We start from the raw sequence: 27,899 nt of genomic DNA on the forward strand, positions 1-27,899 counted from the left end.
ATGTCCTGTAACCTTAGGAGAAGATACAGATTCAGGACAAGGCATAATTCACAATGATGATAAATCAATGTTTAAATGCTATTATTTAATTATTTAACCACTGTTATACCTAGTCTTCCCTGGCGGCTCAGTCAGTAAAGAGTCTGCCTGCAATGTGGGAGACCCAGGTTCAATCCCTGGGTCGGAAAGATCCCCTGGAGAAGGAAATGGCAACCCACTCCAGAATTCTTGCCTGGAGAATTCCATGAACAGAAGAGCCTGGTGGGCTACAGTCCATGGGGTCACAAAGAATCAGACACTACTGAGTGACTAACACTTTCATTTTCACTTTCACCCCAATTAGCAACAGACCCTAAAACTGGTCCTTCTGTACACATTAACATCTTCCTTCTCTTCATATTTTGTTTCATTTAGCATCCCTCACAGCTGCAGTACCAGCACGTTTTGAAGAAACTTAATGTCTGTTTGTGCACTGTCAAATCTTCAGAATAGAATTCTAAAACTTGAACTAACAAATAACAAAAATATTTTCTCTGACAACATTACGTCAGAAAATGCCATTTATTCTTGCTGGTGTCAACATGAAAAATAAACTCACTAATTCTTATATTCATCCTTCAGTTAGGCCTCAAATCCAGGACATTTATATTCCTCATTGACACAATTTATATTCTGTGGAATTGGAGATTACAGCTGTCAAGCTCTAAATGAGACCAAAGATGGCTTTTTTCCCATCAAAATGCATTTGTTCTCAGATGAACTGTATGATTTTTCCAGCTAATTGTTTTCCCCTAACAAACAGCTCCGCCCTTGGAAGAACCTGCCATTCTCTGAAGAAGGCAGCGTTTCAACATTCTCTTTGATGCCACAACCAAAATCTAAAATCATATTATGTTTTTAAATTTAAAAGATATTTCAAGTTTTAGAATTTAAAGAGAACCACACACTCACTGATAACAAGTTTAGATAATCCTCAAATCTTTTTGATACTTTTAGTACAAAAATGACCCCACTTACCAAAAAGGTCAGATTTCCAATAATGTCAAACATTCAAAGCACAGTCATGGACTCAAAAATAAGTGAAAAGGAATATCTGTGAGACAAACAGCTGTCGCAAAATATATTCTCTTTACTTCACCATGGAGACTCTTAGACTAAACCCTGACAACTCTGTGAGACAGTGAGACCCAGGGAGGACTGACATCTGAAAAGCAGGGAAGACCTAAATTATATAAAGAAGGTAAAATTTTCTTTTAGAATCAGAAACTAAAGAACTATACTTAAAAAAGAAAAAACTAAAGAACTAATAGAAATCATTTAGTCTTTTAGGGACAATTGGGAAATTTTACATAGCATTATAGATATTTAGTGAGATTTTCATTCAAAATGGTTGATTTTCATGTTTTAAAAAATAATCAGGTATCTGAAAATTCATTTATGGGGACGGAATAAGTTGAAGAAAATATCTAAATAATACAAGCTTCCAAGCAAAATTCTCTAACATTTCTTTAATTTCTAATTGTGCCCAAATGAACATGATTCTTGTACAATTAGAAGGCTGTTGCACCAAGCAGTATAACGGGGAACACATGTAAAAAATTATTAAGCATGGCTGATTCTTGATATTTTTATTCCCTGACAAGTTTAGTACTTAGGTACAGATATTTCTTTCTTTCTTCTCTACATTAAAAAGAAAATCCTTTCAAGATGCTCTTTTATGATTTAACTTTATAAATACAACAAAATAGCTGGAAGAAATTTCTATGCCTGGAAAGTAAGTTAAATGTAAAAAAACCACAGTATCCCAAAAGTTGTGGGTATAACACATAACAAACAATCATACCAAGTAAGGACTTCATAATAACACAGTAGGTTATGGGTGATTAAAGGATCACTGGATTTATGGTGAAGACTCTATTGTTTAAAATCTTCATAAATGAATGGTTTCACGATGAAGCCTTTCTAATGAAGTGTTTATAAACATATATTTATAAAACATACTACATTTCCAGAGGTATAGTTATTGTGCACTAAGCCTTACACACTTTTACGAGATGGTTCAGGGGACTTTTCCTTTTAAATGAAGTGGGTTTAGAAGTTTAAAAAATGATCCCAAATTTCTTAAAGGCCTGCACAAATTTAGGCACAGCAGCTTCCCAAGTCAACCTGCCTAAGTGCCTGAAATCAAGGCTTTGTGCACTGGGGCCTCCTCTGTGTGAGGCAGGGTTCTGAGCTCTGATGGTGTGACTGAACAAAATCAAATTCTTGGCCTCAAGAAGCTTTCACGCTGGTGGAAAGCTAATAAACAGTGAGTGCTTACTATGTACCTGTTACTATTCCAAGCACTTCAATGGATTAACCCATTCAATCATTACACTCAGTTTGAAACTTCTATTATTTTCATTTTACAGATGAAGAGGCTGAAATATACAATTTAAGTAACATTTCCCATTAACCTCTTTTGGATTCTATTTTTGCCATGATCTTCTCACAAAAGAAACTATATTTTACAGACAGACCTTATTCTTTATTTTTTTTTCCTCTCAGCTATCTTAAAACACACACACACACACACACACACACACACACACACACACACACACACCCCACTATGCCATGGTGCACAGAAGGCAGAAAGGCATGGTTAAAAGAATGAACAGACCAGTGACCCTACTCACTGGATATGTGACCTTTAACAATTTTCTTCATCTTACTAAATTTCAGTTTATTCTTTTGGAAAATGGATAAAAGCAGAGCACCCATCATTTATAGGATTGTTGCAAGGATTAAATGAGAAAGTAAATGTAAGGTGTTTATTTAGCACAGTAACTGGTATGGAATAAGCATGCAATAATATCAATAATATTAACATTGATATTGTTCTGTGTTGGTTATCATTGAATGGGAATGGAGGCACAGACACTTACTGGATGTCTGCTAATATTTTCCAGATATGAAAAGCATCATACAATCATTGAAAAAACAGAATTCAAAGTATAAGCAATGAGTAATAGGTATTATCTTAATAAATTATGGGCAGAATATCTTTTCTTACAAAGTCCTCTGCATTCACACTGTACTGGGTTTTTCAGCTAAAGTTAACTTGTCTAATCTAGGTGTTTTATTTTTTGTCCAGTATCCTAGTAGACTAATATGCTGCTATTAACGAGATAAAAGCCAAGGAATAATAGTTCTAAACTTGCCATAGGATCTTAGACAGGGGTTCATTGGCAACTTGGCCTCACTGGAACATCAAGTAACAAGGAAAAGTAAATAGAGAGCTAAAGTTGATCTTGACCAAAACTAAAAGCTTTGAAGAAACAAGAAAGAATGAAAGAACCAAATGGAAAGATACAAAGAAAAGATCCTAAGTGGTGCTGGAGAAGACTCTTGAGAGTCCCCTGGACATCAAGGAGATCAAACCAGTTAATCCTAAAGGAAATCAACCCTGAATATTCATTGGAAGGACTGATGCTGAAGTTCCAATACTTTGGCCACCTGATGCAAAGAGCCAACTCACTGGAAAAGACCTGATGCTGGGAAAGACTGAGGGCAGGAGGAGAAGGGGTCAACAGAGGATGAAATCGTTGGGTGGCCTCACCAACTCAATGGACATTAGTTTGAGCAAATTCCAGGAGATAGTGAAGAACAGGGAAGCCTGGCATGCTGCAGTCCATGGGGATGTAAAGAATCAGACACAATTTAGCAACTGAACAACAACCACCATTTCTTAAAAAAACAAAACACACCCCCCCCAAAAAAAACACCCACACACCCCAAAAGTAATAAAATCAAGCTATACTACTATCGCTGATGTCATCTTTACAAGGTGTCTCATACTGCAATATGTGGGTATGCACTAACAAGAGCCACCCTGCTTGTCTGCTGCCTTTGTGCTGGGCACTGTGCTCCCCACTTCACATGCACTGCCTCATCCAAACTCAGTACAAGCCTGAGAAACTGTTAGCATTCCACTTGGTTGCAGATAAGGAAACTGAGGCTAAAAGCTAGCACATCGCAGAGACTAGCCAAACTATCTCCTGTAGGAGTGTATCAGTCACACACTCTTCTGGGTTCAGAGAGATAAGGTAATCCATTCATCCTATCAGCCTTCAGTTGTGCTCACTGGTCTTCCCTCCATCCAGGATTATACCTATAAGAAAGCATGCCCCTTTGGAAACAACAGACAGTGGCTGTCTAGGAAAACATCAGCTCCTACTGCTCTAAATGACGGTTAAATATTTTGGCCAAATAATTCAGACACTACCACATCCTGCATAGTGGGCCTCTCTTCATCGTAATCAAAGGTGAGGCACACTTTGAACAGTCCACCTCACCAGCACAGATTACAAAGTTAAACAAATAGTGAATTCCTAAATATGTTGCATACTTAGTGTAAGTATATACATACACACACACACACACACACACACACACACACACACAACATACATATACTGCAAAGGTGAAAAGTTGAATTCCATAATATTAGCCTATCAAATGGAAGCAAAACTTTTTATCTGTGAATGTGTCTACAATACACCATAAACTATGACCTACCTCATACACAGATGCATAATGTATACTTTATAAATGGAAGAAAAACTCCAACACAGATTTCAAAGGCTTTATGCTTACCATTTAACACACATGTCTTGATTTTTACTGTCCGATTTTACCAGTTCAGGCTTTTCAGTCAAATATACCTAGACTTAAACCCAGACTCTAGGCCCTGCCATTTACTTGCTGTTGATCTGAGGAGAGTAACCTGCTATATTTGTTGTTTGTCAATTGTAAAATGAAAATAATGCTGTCTGCTTGACCAGCCCATTGTAAGAATTAATTCAGATCACTTATTTATAGAGCTAAGCATGATACTAGCTACATAGTAAGTGCTCAGTAAAATGGCAGTTATAATTATTATAATTAAGGTCTTCAACTAATACAGTGCCTTTCTCCTCAAAGTACTCCACGTCACTAATTGCATGCCTGCATGCATGTGCCTGCACACATGTGTGCCTGAAAAACTATTATGGCCCAGATCATGTGCTCTTCTCTGCATAGTAAACCAAAACATATATTACTAAACTATAATGCATATTAGAGCACACCAATATAAAACTTACTCAAGTGTTTAGGTATATGGCAACCCATATAACTATATTTATTAGAACTTGGGAAAGATAGTAGTTTAAAATACAAGCTTAAACATTTCCTTCTTGCTATTCACAGATGTCAGAACTCTAAGAAAGTTCATGTTTTGCCTTAAATAATGGCATTCCTAGGAATCAGTCTCTTTCCAAATCATCAAAATCTAGAGTTTGGGAGAAGTATTTATTTGTGAATTATGACAAGTACTAAGCCCTGGGAGATTCTAAATTAAAATAACCAAGTAAAGGATTATTTTACAACCACTAGAAAAATATCAAATCATATTGTACTCACATATAATCAAATTTTAAATGTACATCTTAATCTTGAACTAAATAATAGTATAGTATGTTAGTATATAACTAAAAATAAGTGTCTTATGCTTTGCTGTATAATTATATATATTTTACTATAATATGTGGACATTCTAATGAAAGAAGCAAGTATTTTTTCTTTGTTGAGTATTAATTTGAGTACTAATAACAAATTAAATTAGGGTATGGAGCATGTAGGAAAAAATTAACATAGCCCAACTTGTACTGACATAAATTTTGTGCAAAGTTAAAATTTCAAAGGGTCATAAACTTGAAGAATGAAAAAGTTCATCTTAAATCTCAAAATGTGAAGCAGAGACAGAGTTTTAAGAGACATTTCTCTTAAATACACTGAAAACTTTAGGGTTTTATTGAACAAGGACAACCTCTTTTGGAATTATCAGGTTCCCTATAGTTTATATAACTTTGATTGATTTTTGTAATAAAGAAATTGGACATTAAAGAGAGAATAAAATACATACTAAATTTTGTTTTGTCTGATTGAAAAATATTTTTAAGCCTAAGGAAAAAAAAAATCACAATAACCTAACAGTAATCTAGAACAGAAGGCTAGCTGCAGCTTCTGAAAATAAATATGTTTTTGAAAATAAATATTTTTATTAAGTTTAAAGTTATTTAAGGTTTTATGATTTGGTGCTTTGAGTTTTATAAATGAAATAACTCCTTTGGCACATATTAATTACAATGTTCATTAAAACTAATCATTAAAGTATAAAATACTCCTCATGCAAAGAAGAGCTAGGTTCTAGATTTGTTGAAATTACCACCTAAGAATATTGGATATATTTTGGAATTAGCATTGAAAAATGTCAAATATCTCCCCTGATAATTTTATCTAAAGTGGTTTATTTTAAAAGAATTAGAGCTACAAATTCAGACAAGCTTGAAGAGATAACAGCCTAGTGTCTTATTGTCGTCTGCTGCCCAGAAAGAATGTTAATACTGTACTGAGCTATGAAACATATATTTTTTTCCTTGGTAAAAAATACTTTTCTGGATTATTTAAGGGGCTAGTTCTAAGCTCTAAAGAAAAAAATACAATTACTTGTGAAACATAGTGTTACATGACAGAAGAAAAATGAGGAAAAATTATTTGCATCTCCTTTAAGTTAGTCACAAGACTTTGAGGCTTCTTCCATTCTCCCCAGTATGTGCAATTTATTTTTCTACATGTGTCAGTAGCAAACAATGTTATTTAGACTCTAACCTGGCACGCTACAACCTCTGGCCCGCCCTTGAGCCCCTCCATTGCAAAGGTCTCCAGGTGCAGTCTGGGTAGCTGCAGGGTGAAGTCATTCCTACTTGCCGCAGTCCGTGACAGCGAGATCTGATCTCTGACCTAAAGGGAAAAAAATAGCATCAATGGTAATTCCCCTTCAGACACATTAACTGGGATGAACTGGGTCCCCTTGAGCCCACTGAGTGGACTTGCATTGATCGCTAGACCTGAAATCCATGAATAAATTTAGGACTAATTGATTTTTCGTTGCAAATAAATCTCTAATTCAGAGTGCTGGGGGAGAATGTTAAGAAGAAAAAGCATCCTCCTGCTTGAAATGAGCAGAGGGAAGAAGAGTCGCTGGAGCTCTTCTGATCAAGAGGTTTTGAATTATTTTTTCACTGTTCCACCCTCAAAAGAAAAAGGAAACAAGGAAAAATAAGCCCACGAGAATCAAAAATAAACAGCAATCTCTTACTTATTCACACTCTCTTAATAACATATTTAATTTAAACAGTATTAATGGGTATATATTAAACAAGATAGTTATTAGGCACTAGTCTTCGACAAGACAACTTCAGTATGTACTCTAGAATAAAAACAAACATGTTCAACACACAAGGAGACTTCAAAATACACTAGCAAGAGGTTTGTTTGCCCTCTTTACTCTTATTAAATGTAAATCTTAATGATTGAATACATATAAACCAACTTGGTCACATGACTTCTAAATAAGATAATGGATAAAATCAGTAGTATTTGTACTATACTTGAAGTGTTCAGAAAGGCAACAATACAAACACATCACAGATACGATACAGGAGAAATACCAATTCACAAGCCAGTCTCTGCATCACATGCAGTTGATATTACACTGCCACCTTCTGGACAAATGAGAAATACTCACTATATAATATGAATAAAAGAAAATCCTTAGAAACAGGTATTTTCATTTTTAATTTCCAAATTTAGTAAAAGCCTCAAAAATTCCACAGTTTAATTTTAAGATCAGTAGGCTCTTATCTTTAATCACATAGTTTAATGATAAGAGTTTTCATATGTAAGCATATTTCCTAACTTTTCTTATGCCTGAAGAGGTTTTAAAATTTTATCTCTTTGACATTGTGTCTTTGATAAAGAGTATACAACTAGCTTAAAGTCACAGGATGAAATGAGTTTTTACGAGGTAGCAAAGGTCAAGGATGGGAAGAATCACCACTGTTCAAATACCTGTATTTATATCTCTAGTTGTATCTTAGCAACTTCATATATAACTTGGTAATAATAAATGATAGGAACCCTCACCTTCATTTTTCTATTCCACTTGGGTAGCTTGTAAAACTGTTTGAATTATTTCTTACTTTATGAATGAACTATCATACAACATAAGGTTTCCTTAAATCAGCAAACATACACAAACACATGATGACATCTTTCATAGTTTGTGCTAATCTAGGCTATAAACATCCTTATCCTCCTAAGTTGAGCTGAAGAATTCCTGCCAATAACTGCATGTCCAAGTGTATGCTGTAAAACATACACTATAATGCAATTTGTATAACAGTGTGAGTACAATATTCATACCAGAGTCCCAATACAGAATGCATTTTCATCTGTAACAAACACTCTCTAGTCTTCAGTCAGGATGAGAACGCTTTTAACTCACTTAACAAAATAAATCACATTCTACAAATGCCTTTGCTTTAGGTTTTATATTTTATATGCATGGACACCTTCTCTTGCTCTTTTTTTTTTTTTTTTGTCACCAATCTGCACTCAGATAAAAGAAAACATTAATGTGGATTAAGGTACTGAGAATTTATCAACATCAAACCACTAGTGTTTTGCCTTCTACCCTTCTGAACAACAGTCAATAGATCTAAATATTTTACTGCACCCTGGCCAATTCATTGTTTGATGTTTAAAAACTCACCCAGAATCAAAGAAAATTTATTAAATTTGAGCCCCCAAATGAGATACTATTAGCTTTGAAAGTCAAGTTTAACTGCGATATTGATGATTCTCTTTTTTCTGTGACAAAATTCACTAGGGAAATCCTGGATGTCAAAGTACAAAAGCAGATTGCTAATATGGGCAAAGGGTGGGAGGGCAGGGGGGGGGGCGGCTATGAGCAACGTAGGTACGATCCACAACACACTCCAGGCGCTGGAGGTCCCTTAACCCGATTAGTATCAGGCATCATACTTCATCTGTGAAGCTTGACATACAGGAACAGTAAGCCACATTGTATATCCTCTAAATAAACTTTCTGAACATTAAGCAGGGGCATCTGGCATTTAAAACTGTGATTTATTGTCAAATTAACATTTTCACTACAATATTATTTAATTTGCCAAACGAAGTAACTCTTTGTATTTGTATGAGATAGGGAAAAAAATCAAAATGCAGTTGTTTTGCTAAACCTAATGATGGGCATCACGATTACAACATTATTTGAATAGCATGCCTGTGTTAATACTCTCATTTAATTATAAATTATCTGTTGAATGTTGGCGGTGCCACAAAGAGACAGTGCTCATGATATATAACAGAAATAACATCACAAATATTTCTACTAAAATATAAGAGTTTTTTTTCCCACTTTTCTATTAAATCAAAACTTTGAAAATAGGCAAACTAAAATGTTCGCCAAATATTTCAAGAAGTATTTTTTAAGTCTTGATAAAGGATTGACCAGGAATTCTTTTATTTTAATGGATAAAGGGAGTGAACACATTGTGTTGAAAGAATATAAAACAGTGAAACTAGGGCTAGTGAAAACCTAACGGTGCAGCAAAGAGCAGGAGGGAAAGACGACTAAAACTAAAGGAGCAAAACTAAAGGAGCGAGGGGGATGGCTCAGAAAGGATGCAAAAGGCAAGTCTGAATATCAGAGTGTGAATAAGAATAAACAGGAAACAGTTCCACACAGAACAGTAAGGAAAAAGACTCTCGCCCTACTGGCACTAAATTTGTTCATGAGAAAAATAGAATACACAGGCTGAGAACAAAGTGACTACGAGCAGAAAAGACAGAAGCAGGATTTCTTTAGGAAATACTGCCCAGTGGATACAAAATGGTCCCTTTCAAAAATGAAAATTTAAAGTAAATTTCTTTACTGCCAAAAAAAATTTTGAAGTAACAATATTAAAACAATAAAACTGTTTCTCATCCTACTAGGAAAATTAGGTTCACCTTTTAACACATGTATACCTGTGGCGGATTCATTTTGATATTTGGCAAAACTAATACAGTTATGTAAAGTTTAAAAATAAAATAAAATTAAAAAAAAAAAAGATTTTAGTGTGAATTAGGATTAAAACAACCATCATCACCTGTCCATGGATTAAATTATAATTTCAAATTTAAAATTAATTGGAAATCATAATTTCAAAAGCCAGCCTTTAATTCTGCTACAGTATATCATTATTCATCCTATAATTAGATTCTATATTCTTTTTACTCTGGTTTATTTATAGATATGAAAATAACATATATATAATATTTTTCTACTTTAAAATGACTAACGCTTCATTTTAACATAAATTTTTTCAAAGAATTTCACAGTATAAATCTCAATTGCAAAATTGTATACATTTTTATAACTTCCTATAAAAACTGTATAATTTTATAATATTTTTACAAAAACTAAAGGAAAGCATACCCATATTACTCCATTCTAAAATTTTGATTTTTAGAAAATGTAGTGTACTTTCTCCCTTTCTTATTACATACTTTCAGAAAGCAGATATTTCTCATAGGTATGCCATAACAAAGAAGACAAACAGAGGCAAATAACAAAAAATAAATAAAACTTAACAAGTTAAAAACACCATTAAGAAATATTTAATTTATTGCAACAATTTAGTTTCAGATTTAAGTAATTCTTAAGATCTATGCTGCACTGTTTCTATTCCTCTGATTAGCCTTTTATCTCAAGCCAATCTTTCCTAATTTTCTGTACTCTTGCTGCTGCTGCTGCTAAGTTGCTTCAGTCGTTTCCGACTCTGTGCTACCCCATAGACGGCAGCCCACCAGGCTTCCCCGTCCCTGGGACTCTCCAAGCAAGAACACTGGAGTGGGTTGCCATTTCCTTCTCCAATGCATGAAAGTGAAAAGTGAAAGTGAAGTTGCTCAGTCGTGTCCGACTCTAGCGACCCCACGCACTGCAGCCCACCAGGCTCCTCCGTCCATGGGATTTTCCAGTAAAAGTACTGGAGTGGGGTGCCATTGCCTTCTCCATTCTGTACTCTTACTAACACAAAAAAAACTATTTCTGCTAGATACATCAACTATAAAATTAGGCTAGCCATTTTTAGAAAAACATTCAATTCCCAAAATAAGAACCTGCATCTTTTATCACACACAACTATAAAGACTTTTGCACCCAATGTTCCAGCTATTTTTAAAAATTCATGAAATATGATACTAGTTGTGTTTTTACCAATAGAATACCCAGGAAAAAGCAGTAAGGGTTGTTGATGAAAAACTCAGATACATTTGAGAACATGTGTAAGAAGATGTATACAATGTCTGAATCTTGAATGCCTGGGAAAAGTAAATGATAATCAGGCCTGCCTAAAATTTCATTTGTTCCAATCCATTAAGGCCTCCGATACCTCAAAATAAACCTTACCAGAGAGATTCCCGTCATATACAGATCTCAACAATATTTCCCACAACTTCCACCCTTATCATCCTGTGTTCACGTTTTACTATGCCTCCACTCCCCACCTTCCTTTTCCTACTTCCTCTTCTGTACTTCCTTTCACTTCCATTGATTCCTCATCACTTTCCCTTCTCTCTTTATCCTATTTTTCATCATATACACCAGAGCAGGCTATGTATTCTTTTTCATCTTATGCCCTAGAGAGCAGAGTGCAGTTGGCATACTACAGCCCAAGGACGGAATCCAGACCACCGCCTGTTACTGTAAATAAAGTTTTATTGGAACACAGCCACACCCACTCACTTAGCTATTGTCTTTGGCTGCTTTCCAGCTAAGAGGACAGAGTTGAATAGTTGAGACAGAAGCCATATGGTCCACAAAGCCTAAAATATTTACTATCTGGCCCTCTACAGAAAATGTGGGCCATCCCCCTGCCTCAGAGATATAGCAAGAAAGACTATATTTTTCACCATCTATAAAAATTTTTTTAATGACCACATCTCACCACAGAATGTATGAACAATTTCTAGTGAGTAAACCTTATACCACTAACATATAGGATGCCATCTCATAGATACTTTCTGGCTTCTTCTTTCAAGTTTTACATAATCTGATAGATAACTTGACTGGGTCTAATTTTCCTGGCACAACAACGGACCACCACTCTAATAACTAAACTACAGAAAATTTGGTTAAACAAGTAGCACAGGCATCAGTTCAGTTCAGTTCAGTCACTCAGTCATGTCCGACTCTTTGCGACCCCATGAATCGCAGCACGCCAGGCCTCCCTGTCCATCATCAACTCCTGGAGTTCACTCAGACTCACGTCCATCGAGTCAGTGATGCCATCCAAGCATTTCATCCTCTGTCGTCCCCTTCTCCTCCTGCCCCCAATCCCTCCCAGCATCAGAGTCTTTTCCAATGAGTCAACTCTTCGCATCAGGTGGCCAAAGTATTGGAGTTACAGGTTTAGCATCATTCCTTCCAAAGAAATCCCAGGGCTGATCTCCTTCAGAATGGACTGGTTGGATCTCCCTGCAGTCCAAGGGACTCTCAAGAGTCTTCTCCAACACCACAGTTCAAAAGCATCAATTTTTCAGTGCTCAGCCTTCTTCACAGTCCAACTCTCACATCCATACACGACCTCTGGAAAAACCATAGCCTTGACTAGATGGACCTTTGTTGGCAAAGTAATGTCTCTGCTTTTGAATATGCTATCTAGGTTGGTCATAACTTTCCTTCCAAACAAAGTAATGTCTCTGCTTTTGAATATGCTATCTGGGTTGGTCATAACTTTCCTTCCAAGCATCTTTTAATTTCATGGAGATCTTTTGTAGAGAGAGAGAGAAGGGAATTCACCAGTATGGACCATATGCTCTGTAATAACACTAGCAACAGAAAGACCCTATACATAATGAGGTTCTCAGTGAGCATGTGATCAAATATGAACGTCATTCCAAACTCACAAATTCTATGAGGTAGTAGGAAAGCAAGGATAACCAAAAAACATGGTATGTGTCCAGTGACAGAAGCAGGGATTAAAGCACATCATCACAGCAGAAATGACATTCTCAAGTTAGACAGCGATAACTAAATGGATATTTCCCCCTTTTGCCTTTTCCTTAACAAGTTAGTTCGTGAAATGGATAGAGTGTAGTACTGTTCTTATTAGTAACAATACCGCTAGCACTTCCAAAAGTACTTCGTACTTTTCAAAGCGCGCTCCACACTATCACACTTCATTCTGCCATCCAGCTTGTGAAAGAGCTGCTGCCGTCCCTAATATGGGGAAATTGTGTCCAGGGCGCCTGCAACATATAACAGTGCCTCTGAGTATCTACAATGACAGCTGACAGATGAGCAAATTGCTCAGGATCTTGTCACTCCTTCCATTTCCCCACCTTAAAGCCAACACCATTTTATTTTTCCTTCTCTTTGTCCCTTGTCTGGCATGCTTAGCAAAAATGTGTGTCACAAAAGTAGTTTTGTGGTCAGCAGTGAAGATTGTTATCGAAACACCCTGATTTTCCTCAGTAAAGTTTCATTGGACCTGCACACATTTTTCATTCATTCATGTATTTTCTCCCTGACCCTTCAACACACACAGACACACACACACACACACACACACACACACAATTACCATACTGAGAGACAGGTACCTGTGAGCAATCTTCCTTACACAATGGCCATAATCTCACTTGGAAGATCCCCAAACTACAAGGTCCCAAGGCATGTGCAACAGCTCCTGCTGTGTTCTGTACCTATGGGATGGAGACCTGGCCTATGCAGCAGAAGCAGGCACTCCATTGGCACTGCAGCAAGCGCAGAAACCCCTCCTTTGAAAAGAAGGAAGTGAGAAACTAGCCTGCTTTTGCTGCAAGTTATTTAATTTAACCTCCAACTCTGGAGAAGAGCCAGAACTCTCTCTGCTGTCACCAGAAAAAAAAGGCAAAATCTACCACGACCACAACCACCCCACACATTATTGTTCCATCCCAATTATGGAACTACAAAACTGATCTCTTGAATCAAATTATCAAGCTGGGCTACATCCCAATTAAGGATCTGAAAAACTGAACCCTCAAATCAAATTATCAACCTGGAAAATAGGATGATATAATCACAGACATTGTATAAAGGCACTAGGCAGGATGATAAATTTGAGGCGTAGGTTATATACCATAGACTGCTCCTTGCAGATAGATTACTGTGACCTTGATCTGTTTAAACAAACAGAAAACGCATACTTGAGTACAGAAAGATGTATTTATGAATTGTTAAGAGTTCTCCACAAAGAGATATTTTCTTCCCTAGGGCAAATTATTCCAAAGGGTAAAGACAGATACACACTGAAATTAGTTATTTAGATGTACTGGTAAGCACATGGACACGACATTCTGTGGTCTCTTATCTTTAGTTTGTCAAGGTTTTTAAATCCCTCTTGAGCTGAAGTACCATTTTTAGCTTGGCTAGGTCAGAATGACACTGAACAACATGAATGATGGCACACAAGACAGCTATACGGACAGAACTGCCATCAGCAAGCCAGCTGTGCTAACACCTGTATGTCCTGCACAGCTGATCTTCAGAATCAGGATCAAGAAACCAAAAATGGAAACAGGCTCAAAGATCATCAGTTTCATAAGTAACATTCAGAGAGTCATTAATAAGTCACTTAACACTGGGTTATTAGAGGCATATGATCATGTTTCAACTTTAAAATAACTGTCAGCTTTATTAATTAAAAATTATTCTGTGGCTTTTGTATTCCACATAAATGATCTGAAAATTAAAAAGCAAAGTTAACTATGTATTACCAAATATTCTCATTCACATTTTTAAGGTAAGAATCACATGTAAAGATGTGGCCACTCAAAATCTTCACCTGTTACATTCTCTTTGACTCGATTCTACTCTAAAATTTTTCCTAACAATAGAAGTTATCATCTTTCCACTTCATAGAAATCAAATTAGTTGCTACCTATAAAATGTGTTGCCAGTGTGAATCTAGGCTTTCTCCTCTAGACGGAGATTATGCAAAGTAAATACACATGCTATTTTCAGCAATCAAAAAATGAAGACACGGGACTTCCCTGGTGGTCCAGAAATTAAGATTCTATGCTCCCAATGCAGGGAACCCAGGTTCCACCCTCAGTCAGGGAACTAGATCCCTTGTGCCACAACTAAGATCCAGTACAGTCAAACTAAATAAAGCAAAATTTTAAAAATAATTAATAAATGAAAAATGAAGACAATATCAGCAAGACTTGCACTGGAATCTGGAGGTAGTTTTAGTTGTGTTTAGAGACTGGGCAATGGTAAAAAAGTTTGACTCATTCAACAAACATTCATCAAGCGCCTACTGGGTATCAAGCACTATGATAGATGCTGAGCATATAAAAATTAAGGAGACAGAACTCCATTCCTCAAAGACTTCAAACTCCAGTGGCATAATTAATCTCTCAGAATGTATGTCCTAGCCTTCCCACTTATCCATAATGTCTTGTTTCTCCTGTCAATTGCTATACCACCTTCTTTATTTGCCAGAAGAATTATGTTCATTAATCTCAAACCTTTATCTTTTTAGCTCTGACCTTTTCCCTGAGGTCTAGACTCTCATATTCTGCTGATCACTCACTCCACGATACCTTAAACTCAGTATTTCCAAAACAAAACTCATCATTGTCTCCCTTTTCTTCACTAACAAAAAGAGGAGGGGGGGGTGCAAAAAAAGCCTGTTCCTCTTTTTGTTTTCCCAACATTAGTTAATCATACTGCCCATCTTGTGGAGAAGGGAATGGTAACCCACTCCAGTATTCTTGCCTGGAGAATCCCATAGACAGAGGAGCCTGGCAGGCTACAGTCCATAGGGTCGCAAGAGTCGGACACGACTTAGTGCACTGTCTCATGCCCATCTTGGGAACCACCCTTCCCTGCCTTTCACATTCCCATTTTTACTAAATAAGCTTCATATCCTTTCTTCTGACACCATTCATCATCACTATCTAGTCTCAAATCTTCACCAGTACTCATCTAGCCTACAAACTCATGTTCTTCATTATTTCATTACCAACTTCATTATTCACTATTTATGGCCTGCAAATGTGCCTCCCAAAGCCCCAATTTAGTAAGGAAATCTGAGCACACCATTCCTTATCTCAAACCTTAATTTAGTCTCCCTGCTCCATAATAAAGATCCAAGTGTCTTAAAAATGACAAAAAAAAAAAAAAAAAAAGTTCTTCCACTACCTGGCTGCCACCTGTCTCATTCAACCTCGTCTCCTGCACTCTCCTTGCACTTAATGCTGCACTGAGGCTATCTGGCCATTCATGCTTCCATGCACCTGCACATTCTACTCTCTCTGCTAAAATGCCCTTCTCATCTTTCCTCACACTTCAAAGCCCCATGCAAGCTTTAATTTTCTTCTAAGAAATTCCCAGCCAACCCTTGGGTTTTCTAAGTATGCTTCATAGATGAATAACTATCTAAATGGATGAGGAACTGCATCTTATGGGTACATATTTACCACTGCTGCTGCTAAGTCACTTCAGTCGTGTCCGACTCTGTGCGACCCCATAGACAGCAGCCCACCAGGCTCCCCCATCCCTGGGATTCTCCAGGCAAGAACACTGGAGTGGGTTGCCATTTCCTTCTCCAATGCAGGAAAGTGAAAAGTGAAGGTGAAGTCGCTCAGTCGTGTCGGACTCTTAGCGACCCCCTGGACTGCAGCCTACCAGGCTCCTCTGTCCATGGGATTTTCCAGGCAAGAGTACTGGAGTGGGGTGCCATTGCCTTCTCCAACATATTTACCACAGTATACTGGAATTACACTGTCTCTATCTTGAAGAAAGAAACAATGAGATATATAGACATACATATGTTGTTGTGATTGTTATTTGTGTGTCTGTTTGTTTCCCCAAAGGCTAGTACAGTTTCTGGCCCATAATACACATTCAAAAAGCATTTGTATGGGGGAGAACAAGAGGGTGGAGGAGTAGGTGGATGTGGAGTACATCTCTCTCCACGGATACATCAGGATACACCTTCAGACATAGAAGTGCATGCGGAACACTGGCTGAGAGCAGAGAGGAGTACCTGACAAGTAAAAAAGAATATATAGACCCACGCAAAACTCGGTAGGATGAAGGAACTAGGGGGAAAAACAGGAGTGTTAGTAGGACTGGACCTGCCCTCAGTGGGTAGGGGAACTGAAGCGGGGGTCGGATCCCCACATTGGGGTAACTGTCTGAGTCACAGGAGAAATATCTAAGGCTGAGAGTGAAACAGCTGATCTGTGGCAGCCTAAATGGAATGAGAATCAGACAGTCCCTGCCACAGCCACACATTCAGAGATGTAGATCCCCTGGAAGGTGTAACAGCTGAGAGCTGGAGTTTAGGGATTGTGGCGCAATCTCAGGGCGAGGGCTGCTGTTGACTATGGAAAGACAGATCGAGGAGATGTGAGGGAGGAGACTGTGGTGGGAAATGCCTGTGGAGGAAAGCTGGGCAGCCATGGAAGCAAGGTGATACTGCTGAGTCACGTGTAGAGGGTGGGGCCATCACCATAGCCTCTCTCTCCCCACATGCCCCACAGCATTGGCAGCTGAACAATAGAGAGGCTGGCCCATCAAACACCTGATGCACTGAACTACAGAGTAGGACCCCAGCCAGGGGGGCCCCTCTATGTGCCTGACACACTGAACAACAGAGAAAGATTCCAGGCAAGGGAGCCCTCTAAGGGCCTGAACAGGCGGAGCTACGGAGAAAGACCGGTCAAAGAGGCCTTCTGATTGCCAGCTACAAGAGGCTAGAAAAAAGACTCTGATAGGACCATAACTCCTGTGGCAGAGGCAGTCTGTGTCCCTGCACACTTGGTGCCGCCAGGGTCCCCGCAAGCCAAGCAGCTGCACCACCATCACACTCAACGCTCACTGGGGTAGAGCTGCCACAGGCAAAACAAGTCTTGCATCTATGCACACAGGGTCGCTTTGGTAGTGTCTGACTCTTTGCAACCCTATGGACTATCAGGCTTCTCTGTCAGGGAGGCAGGTTCTCCAGGTAAGAATACTGGAGTACATTGGCCAATACCGGTTGCCATACCCTTCTGGAGCACTATACTTCCTGCTGCTCTAGCCGCCAACTCCCCTGAGTACCTGGTGCTGCCAGAACCCCTGCGACCCAAGCAGCTGCACCACCTCCACACCTGGCCCTCACAGGGCAAACCCCAGTCCTCCAGGGCAGCCTCAGGAGCAAACCCCAGTGGACGACCCACAGGCAGAGGTGGAAATAAAACCACAATTGAAACCCAGGGGCAGTGTGACTAAGGGAGAAGACTCAAAACCTTTCCACCAGCTGTACAAGCTGCACATTAAATTCACATGATCAACTAGGCAGACTCTTGTGTCTATGTAATATATAAAAGGTCATTGAGAGTTCCCACAAAGAAAACACACTAGTTCTGATGGCTGTGGATATTGGAGGCAAGAAAATATAGGAATAGAACCAGATTAGAATTTGAGCTGCCCCCACAACAGGTCCAGAGAGCAGCACAGTTTTGGAGGGCATCCTAGGGAGGTGAGGTAGACTGTGACTCCCAGCAAGGGAAAGGGCTCTGACAGCAGTGACTCAAGAAAAACATTTATTATTCTTATGTTTTGACTTGTTCTGTAAATTCTTTTGAATTATTTTTTCTTTTTTCTCCTTTTTATCCCCCTCTGTTGTAGCTGTCCATTTTAATGCCATTATGAAATTTAATTAACTTTTGAGCTTTTTTTTTTTAATATCACCTAGTCATCCTCCTTTTTGGAACCTAGAATGACTCACAGTCTTCTCTGAGAACTGTGTATTCATGACTTCACTATTCCTTCTGCATCACCTTCCTTTTACCTTAGTTGTCCTAAGTGCTCAGCGTACTTCAGCCTTGAGTTTCAAGCAGACAAACTCTCCATCATTTACTACAATCTATACATGATCACACCATCATGATTATCTGGGTCGTGAAGATCTTTTTTGTACAGTTCTTCTGTGTATTCTTGCCACCTCTTCTTAATATCTTCTGCTTCTGTTACGTCCATACCATTTCTGTCCTTTATCGAGCCCATCTTTGCATGAAATGTTCCCTCGGTATCTCTCATTTTCTTCAAGAGATCTCTAGTCTTTCCCATTCTGTTGTTTTCCTCTATTTCTTTGTATTGATTGCTGAGGAAGTCTTTCTTATCTCTCCTTGCTATTCTTTGGAACTCTGCATTCAGATGCTTATATCTTTCCTTTGCTCCTTTGCTTTTCGCTTCTCTTCTTTTCACAGCTATTTGTAAGGCCTCCCCACACAGCCATTTTGCTTTTTTGCATTTCTTTTGCATGGGGATGGTCTTGATCCCTGTCTCCTGTACAATGTCTCAAATCTCCATCCATAGTTCATCAGACACTCTATCTATCAGGTCTAGTCCCTTAAATCTATTTCTCACTTCCACTGTATAATCATAGGGATTTGATTCAGGTCATACCTGAATGGTCTAGTGGTTTTCCCTACTTTCTTCAATTTAAGTCTCAATTTGGCAATAAGGAGCTCATGATCGGAGCCACAGTCAGCTCCCAGTCTTGTTTCTGCTGACTGTATAGAGCTTCTCCATCTTTGGCTACCAAGAATATAATCAATCTGATTTCAGTGTTGACCATCTGGTGATGTCCATGTGTAGAGTATTCTCTTGTGTTGTTGGAAGAGGGTGTTTTGCTACAACCAGTGTGTTCTCTTAGCAAAACTCTATAGTCTTTGCCCTGCTTCATTCCGTATTCCAAGGCCAAATTTGCCTGTTACCCCAGGTGTTTCTTGACTTCCTACTTTTGCATTCCAGTCCCCTATAATGAAAAGGACATCTTTTTGGGGTGTTAGTTCTAGAAGGTCTTGTAGGTCTTCATAGAACCGTTCAACATCAGCTTCTTCAGCATTACTGGTTGGGGCATAGACTTGGATTACTGTGATATTGAATAGTTTGCCTTGGAAATGAACAGAGATCATTCTAACCCTAGGGAGTGTCAAATAGTGAGAACTCACACAAAGAAAACCGCTAGAATACAAGATCTGGCATCACCTAACCACCAATAGCACACTGTGCTACACATCTAAATACAAACAAACAGAAATACAAAGCCAATCATCATCAGACAGGATTATCACCTCACTCAGCCTTGCCCATCAGAGGAAAATCAAACAAACAAAAAACTCAGCCCAAATCTCACCCTATATGAAGCTTACACAAACAACTGGACCAATCTTGAAGTGAAGTCACTCAGTCGTGTCCGACTCTTTGCGACCCCATGGACTGTAGCCTACTATGCTCCTCCATCCATCGGATTTTCCAGGCAAGAGTACTGGAGTGGGTTGCCATTTCCTTCTCCAGAGGATCTTCCCGACCCAGGGATCAAACCCAGGTCTCCAGCATTGTAGGCAGACGCTTTACCATCTGAGCCACCAGGGAAGTCCCTGGACCAACTTTAGGATGGCAGAAATCAAAAGGAAGAAAGAATTCAACCTTGAAGCCTGGGAAAAGGAGCCTCAAACACAATAACTTAAAAAAAAATAATGAAAAGGCAGAGAAATAGAACACAAATGAAAGAACAAACTAGAAATACAGAATTCCAAATAAATGAAGAGGAAATAGGCAAACCACCTGAAAAAGAATTCAGAATAATGATAGTAAAGATGATCAAAAACCTTGAAAACAAAATGGAGAAAATGCAAGAATTAATTAACAAAGACCTAGACAAAATAAAGAATAAACATACAAAGAAAAACAACACAATTACTGAAATTAAAAATACTCTAGAAGAAATCAATAGTGGAATATCTGAAGCAGAAGAACTAATCAGTGAGCTGGAAGATAAAATGGTGGAAAGAAAGTGAAAGTGAAGTCACTCAGTCGTGTCCAACTCTTTGAACCCCATGGACTGTAGCCTACCATGCTCCTCCCTCCATGGGATTTTCCAGGCATGAGTACTGGAGTGGGGTGCCATTGCCTTCTCCAGAGGATCTTCCCAACACAGGGATCGAACCTGGGTCTCCCACATTATAGGCAGACGTTTTACCATCTGAGCCAGCAGGGAAGTCTAAAATGGTGGAAATAACTTCTGAAGAGCAGAATAAAGTAAAAAGAATGAAAAGTACTAAGGACAGTCTCAGAGACCTCTGGGACAGTATCAAATACACCAACATTCAAATTACAGGGCTCCCAGAAGAAAAAGAAAGGGTATGAGAAAATTTTTGAAGGCATTATAGTTGAAAATTTCCCCAACATGGAAAAGGAAATAGTCAATTAAGTCCAACAGGCACAAAGAGTCCCATACAGGATAAACCCAAGGAAAAACATGCCACTGCTACTGCTAAGTCACCTCAGTCGTGTCCGACTCTGTGCAACCCCATAGACGGCAGCCCACCAGGCTCCCCCATCCCTGGGATTCTCCAGGCAAGAACACTGGAGTGGGTTGCCATTTCCTTCTCCAATGTATGAAAGTGAAAAGTGAAAGGGAAGTCGCTCAGTCGTGTCTGACTCTTAGCGACCCCATGGACTGCAGCCTACCAGGCTCCTCCATCCATGGGGATGGAGGATCCCCATCCATGGGATTTTCCAGGCAAGAGTACTGGAGTGGGGTGCCATCGCCTTCTCCGAAAACATGCCAAGACACATACTAATCAAGCTAACAAAGACTAAACACAAATAAAGAATCTTAAAAGTAGCAAGGGAAAAGCAACAAGCAACATACAAAGGAAATGCCATATGCCTAACAGCTGATCTTTCAGCAGAAACTCTGCAGAAACTCCCTGCCAGAAGGGAATGGCAGGATACATTTAAAGTACTGAAAGGGAAAAATCTACAACCAAGATTACTATACCCGGCAAGGATCTCATTCAAAACTGATGCAGAAATAAAAAGCTTTTCAGACAAGCAAAAGTTAAGAGAATTCAGTACCACCAAACCAGCTTTACAACAAACGTTAAACAGACTTATATAGTCAAGAAACACAAGAGAAGAAAAAAGATCTACAAAATCAAACCCAAACAATTAAGAAAATGGCAATAGGAACATCTGTATCAATAATTACTTTATGTAAATGGATTAAATGCTCCAACCAAAAGACACTGACTGGCCGAATGGATACAAAAACAGACCCATATATATGCTGTCTACAAGAAACCCAATTTAGACATAAGGACACATATAGACTGAAAGTAAGAGAATAGAAAAATATATTCCATGCAAATGGGAAGCAAAAGAAAACTGGAGTATCAATCTTCATATCAAACAAAATAGACCTTAAAATAAAGATTACAAGAGACAAGGAAGGACACTACATAATGATCAAGGGATCAATCCAAGAGGAAGACATAACAATTGTAACTATCTATGCACCCAACATAGGAGTACCTCAATACATAAGACAAACACTAACAGACATAAAAGCAGAAATTGACAGTAACACAATAATAGCAGGAGACTTTAACATCCCACTCATACCAATGGACAGATCATCAAAACAGAAGATTAATAAGGAAACACAAGTCTTAAATGATACATTAGATGAGATGGATCTCAGTGATATCTTTAGGACATTCCATCCAAATGCAGAAGAATATACCTTCTTCTCAAGTGCATATGGAACATTCTCCAGGATAGACCACATCTTGGGTCACAAATCAAACCTCAGTAAATTTAAGAAAATTTAAATCATATCAAGCATCTTCTCTGACTACAATGCTATGAGACTAGATATCAATTGCAAGAAAAAACACTGTAAGAAACACAAATACATGGAGATTAAACAACACAATTCTAAATAACCAGCAGGTTACTGAGAAAATTAAAAGGGAAATAAAAAAATTTCTAGAAGCAAATGACAATGAAAACACAACAACTCAAAACCTTTAGGATGCAGCAAAAGCAGTTCTAAGAGGGAAGTTTATAGCAATACAATCCTACCTTAAGAAACAAGAAAAACATCAAATAGACAACCTAACTTTACACCTAAAATAACTGGTAAAAGAAGAAGAAGAACAACAACAACAACAAAACCCTCAAAATTAGTAGAAGGAAAGCAATCATAAAGATCCGAGCAGAAATAAATGAAAAAGAAAGAAACAATAGTAAAGATTAATAAACTAAAAGCTGGTTCTTTGAGAAGATAAACAAAATTGACAAACCTTTAGCCAGATTCATCAAGAATAAAAGAGAGAAGAATCAAATCAACAAAATTAGAAATAAAAAAGGAGAGTTTACAACAGATAATGCAAAAATACAAAGGATTATAAGAGACTATTATGAACAACTATTTGGCAATAAAATGGATAACCTGGAAGAAATGGACAGATTCTTAGATAAATTCAATATTCCAAGACTGAGCCAGGAAGAAATAGGAATTATGAACAACCCAATTACAAGCACTGAGATTGAAGCCTGGATCAAAATATCTCCCCAAAAGCAAAAGCCCAGGACCAGACGGCTTCACAGGAGAATTCTATCAAACATTTAGAGAAGAGCTAAAGCCTATCCTTCTAAAACTCTTTCAAAACACTGCAGGGGAAGGAACACTTCCAAACTCATTCTACAAGGCCATCATCACCCTGTTACCAAAACCAGACAAAGACAACACAAAAAAAGAAAACTACAGGCCAATATCACTGATGAACATAGATGCAAAAATCCTCAACAAAATTTTAGCAAACAGGCTTCAGCAACATATCAAAAAGCTCATACACTATGATCAAGTTGGCTTTACTGCAGAAATGCAAGGATTCTTCAATATATGGAAATCAATCAATGTGATACACTATAATAACAAACTGAAAGATAAAAACCATATGATAATCTCAATAGATGCAGAAAAAGCCTTTGACAAAATTCAGCACCCATTTATGATTAAAACTCTTCAAAAAATGGGCACAGAAGGAACCTACCTCAAGATATTTAAGGGCCATAAATGATAAGCCTACAGCAAACATTATTCTCAATGGTGAAAAACTGAAAGCATTCCCCCTAAGATCAGCAACAAGACAAGGGTGTCCACTTTCACCACAACTATTCAACATAGTTCGGGAAGTCCTAGCTACAGCAAGCAGAGAAGAAAAGAAAAGAAAGGAACCCAGACTGGAACAGATGAAGTAAAGCTCTCATTGTCTGCAGATAACATGATACTGTACATAGAAAACCCTAAAGATAGTATCAGAAAATTACTAGAGCTAATCAGTGAACTTAGCAAAGTAGCAGGATACAAAATCAATATACAGAAATCACTTGCATTTCCATATACTAACAATGAAAAATCAGAGAAATTAAAGAATCAATCCCATTCACGATTGCAACAAAAAGAATTAAATATCTAGGAATAAACTTACCTAAGGAGACAAAAGAACTATACACAGGAAATTATAAGACACTAATGAAAGAAATAAAAGATGACATAAACAGATGGAGAGATATTCCATTATCCTGGGTAGGAAGAATCAATATTGTGAAAATGACTATATTACCTAATGCAATCTACAGATTCAATGAGATCCCTATCAAATTACCAATGGCTATTTTCACAGAACTAGAACAAAAAATTTGACAATTCATATGGAAATACAAAAGACCCCTGAATAGCCAAAGCAGTATTGAGAAAGAGGAATGGAGCTGGAAGAATCAAGCTTCCTGACTTCAGATTATACTACAAAGCTACAGTCATCAAGACAGTATGATACTGTCACAAAAACAGAAATACAGACCCATGGAACAAGATAGAAAGCCCAGAAATAAACTCATGCACCTATTGGTACCTTATTTTTGACAAAGGAGGCAAGAATATACAATGGGGCAAAGACAGCCTCTTCAATAAATGATGCTGGGAAAACTGGACAGCTACATGTAAAAGAATGAAATTAGAACATTACGCTATACACAAAGATAAATTCAAAATGGATAAAAGACCTAAATGCAAGACCAGAAACTGTAAAAGCCTTAGAGGAAAACATAGGGAGAACACTTGATGACATAAATCAAAGCAAGATCCTCTATGACCCACCTCCTACAGTAGTGGAAATAAAAACAAAAGTAAACAAGTGGGACCTGATTTAACTTAATAGCTTTCACACAGCAAAGGAAACTATAAGCAAGGTGAAAAGACAACCCTCAGAATGGGAGAAAATAATAGCAAATGAAACAACTGACAAAGGATTAATTTCCCAAATATACAAGCAGCTCATATAACTCAATGCCAGAAAAACAAACAACCCAATCAAAAAGTGGGAAAAAGATCTAAACTGCCATTTCTCCAAAGAAGACATACAGATGGCTACCAAACACATGAAAAGATGCTCAACATCGCTCATTAATAGAGAAATGCAAATCAAAATCACAAGGAGATATCACCTCACACTGGCCAGAATGGCCATCATCAAAAAGTCTACAAACAATAAATGCTGGAGAGGGTGTGGAGAAAAGGAAATGCTCTTGAATTCTTGGTGGGAATATAAATTGATACAGCCACTATGGAAGATGGTATGGAGATTCCTTAAAAAACTAGGAATAAAACCACCATATGACTCAACAATCCCACTCCTAGGCACATAACCTGAGGAAACCAAAACTGAAAAAGACACATGTATCCCACTGTTCACTGCAGCACTATTTACAATAGCTAGAACATGGAAGCAACCTAGATGTCCATCAACAGATGAATGGATAAAGAAGTTGTGGTACATATACACAATGGAATATTACTCAGCCATAAAAAGGAATGCATTTGAGTCAGTTCTGATGAGGTGGGTGAACCTAGAACCTATTATACAGAGTGAAGTGAGTCAGAAAGAGAAAGATAAATATCATATTCTAACACATATATACGGAATCTATAAAAATGGTACTGAAGAATTCATTTACAGGGCAGCAATGGAGAAACAGACATAGAGAATAGACTTATGGACATGGGGAGAGGGGAGGAAAGGGTAAGATGTACGGAAAGAGTAACATGGAAACTTAAATTACCATATGTAAAACAGATAGCCAACAGGAATTTGCTGTATGGCTCAGGAAACTCAAACAGGGGATCTGTATCAACCTAGAGGGGTGGGACAGGGGGGGAGATGGGAGAAAGGTTCAAACGGGAGGGGATATATGTATAACTATGGCTGATTCATGGTGAGTTTTGACAGAAAACAATAAAATTCTGTATAGCAATTATCCTTCAATAAAAAAATTAATTAAAAAGAAAAAATAAGGCATTTGTAGGACTCAGATATTACAAGGAGACAATCATTAGGACTCAACTATTATTTATAGTAAATATTGTGTTTTAGGGCTTCTTTGATAGCTCAGTTGGTAAAGAATCCATGTACAATGCAGGAGACCAGGTTCGATTCTTGGGTTGGGAAGATTCTCTGGAGAAGGGATATGCTACCCACTCCAGTATTCTTGGGCTTCCCTTGTGGCTCAGTTGGTAAAGAATCTGCCCACAATTCAGGAGAACTGGGTTCAATCCCTGGGTTGGGAAGATCCCCTGGAGAAGGTAGAAGCTACATACTCCAATATTCTGGTCTAAAGAATTCGACGGATAAGATTTTATTATACAAGCAGATCCAAGAGTGTCATCATCAAAAAACAAAAAGCAAAAAACTCTTGTGACTTCCGAGTCACTGGTCTAGTGTCATTTCAGCCTTATAACTTTACAGGATTTATAGATTCAAGGTATTGTCAAGTCTTTTGAGGTTTCTGAATTGTGACTTCCTCTTTTATCTTTTAGCCATTTTATTCAAAAGGCATCTGACACTGCTCATAAAAGTTCAAAGGTAATTTTACAGTTCACAGTACATTGTGATCATATATAGGAAACACTTTAGTTAATCCTTCCAAACTTGAAGGACTCAAGCAATCTCTAAAAGCTTCAAGAATTCAGCCATTCTGCTAATTCAATAACAATTTTAAAAAGACTACAAAAAATGTTTAGTTCTTTCCCACATTCCAAATCTACTGTCAACTTACTTTCACCCCCACCTATAGTAAACCAAGATATCTTTCTGTTAGTATCCAATAAATACTAACAGAACTAAATTTTCTCATACCTAACCCTAAGTAATCCAGACACTATCCTACCCATGGGCTTCCCTGGTGGCTCAGATGGTAAAGATCTGCTTATAGTGCTACTCTATCCATCTAGTCTTCACTCTATCCTGACACTTACTTTAATACAATTGTTGTACTCTCCTTCTTTTCCTCACAATAGAAATATTTAACCATGGTTGGAGAGCTCTTAATTTTTTTAAATTTTCAATTCATGAGAGGATATATTATCAGTAATATTAAAAGCCAACTGGTAAAATTATTAGGAAAATACAAGTACAGCATATCAGCAAGAAATTCTAGCAAAAATGTCAGAGTGGAGAACCCCAAAAGCCAGTGCCTCCACAAGGCAGTGAATAAACTGGGGAAATGTGTCAGAATCAACTTTTTCAGACCTCTGAAAACTAACTGAAAGTTTGCTGTAGCCAGGAAAAATCTTAATCAAGAAAAAGCACCTGAATCTTGGTATTTAAGGAAGTCACTAAGCAAACAAAAGCTAAGCAGCAACAATAAACATGAGGGCCGCAGGGGAGGGGGATTTGAGTTCCAGAGCTGTCATCTGTAATATTCCCCAATGACTCAGCAGTAAAGAATCAACCTGCAATGCAGGAGATGAGAGTTTGGTTCCTCAGTGGGAAGAACTCCTGGAGGAGGAAATGGCAACCCACTTCAGTATTCTTGCCTGAAAAATCCCATGGACAGAACAGCCTGATGGGCTGAAGTCCAAAGGGCTGCAAACACTCAGACAAGACTGAGCAAATGAGCATGATAACACAAATATTCAAAATACCCACTTTTCAACAAAAAACTATAAAGTATGCAAGAAAGTAAAGTATGGTCCATACATAAGAAAAACAGAAATTAATAGGAACTGTTTCTGGGGAAGTCTAGATACTGGATTTTTCATACAATGACTTTAAATCAATTATTTCAAATG

General features: G+C 37.9%; 1 protein-coding gene across 16 annotated transcripts in view; it reads right to left on the bottom strand.

Moving 5' to 3' along the window:
* CCDC171 (coiled-coil domain containing 171) overlaps positions 1-27,899 on the bottom strand; it is a 338,655-nt gene that overhangs the window by 86,013 nt on the left and 224,743 nt on the right. For 15 of the 16 annotated variants that reach the window (XM_044939834.2, XM_044939830.2, XM_044939831.2 and 12 more), the window contains one exon: positions 6,694-6,825. The exons of the other annotated variant lie outside the window; for it this stretch is intronic. In XM_044939834.2, the coding sequence (XP_044795769.2) occupies positions 6,694-6,825 (132 nt within the window). The remainder of the gene's footprint in view (positions 1-6,693; positions 6,826-27,899) is intronic. 16 annotated transcript variants of the gene reach the window in all.

Source organism: Bubalus bubalis, chromosome 3 (assembly GCF_019923935.1).
Source record: "Bubalus bubalis isolate 160015118507 breed Murrah chromosome 3, NDDB_SH_1, whole genome shotgun sequence".
NCBI lineage: Eukaryota > Metazoa > Chordata > Mammalia > Artiodactyla > Bovidae > Bubalus > Bubalus bubalis.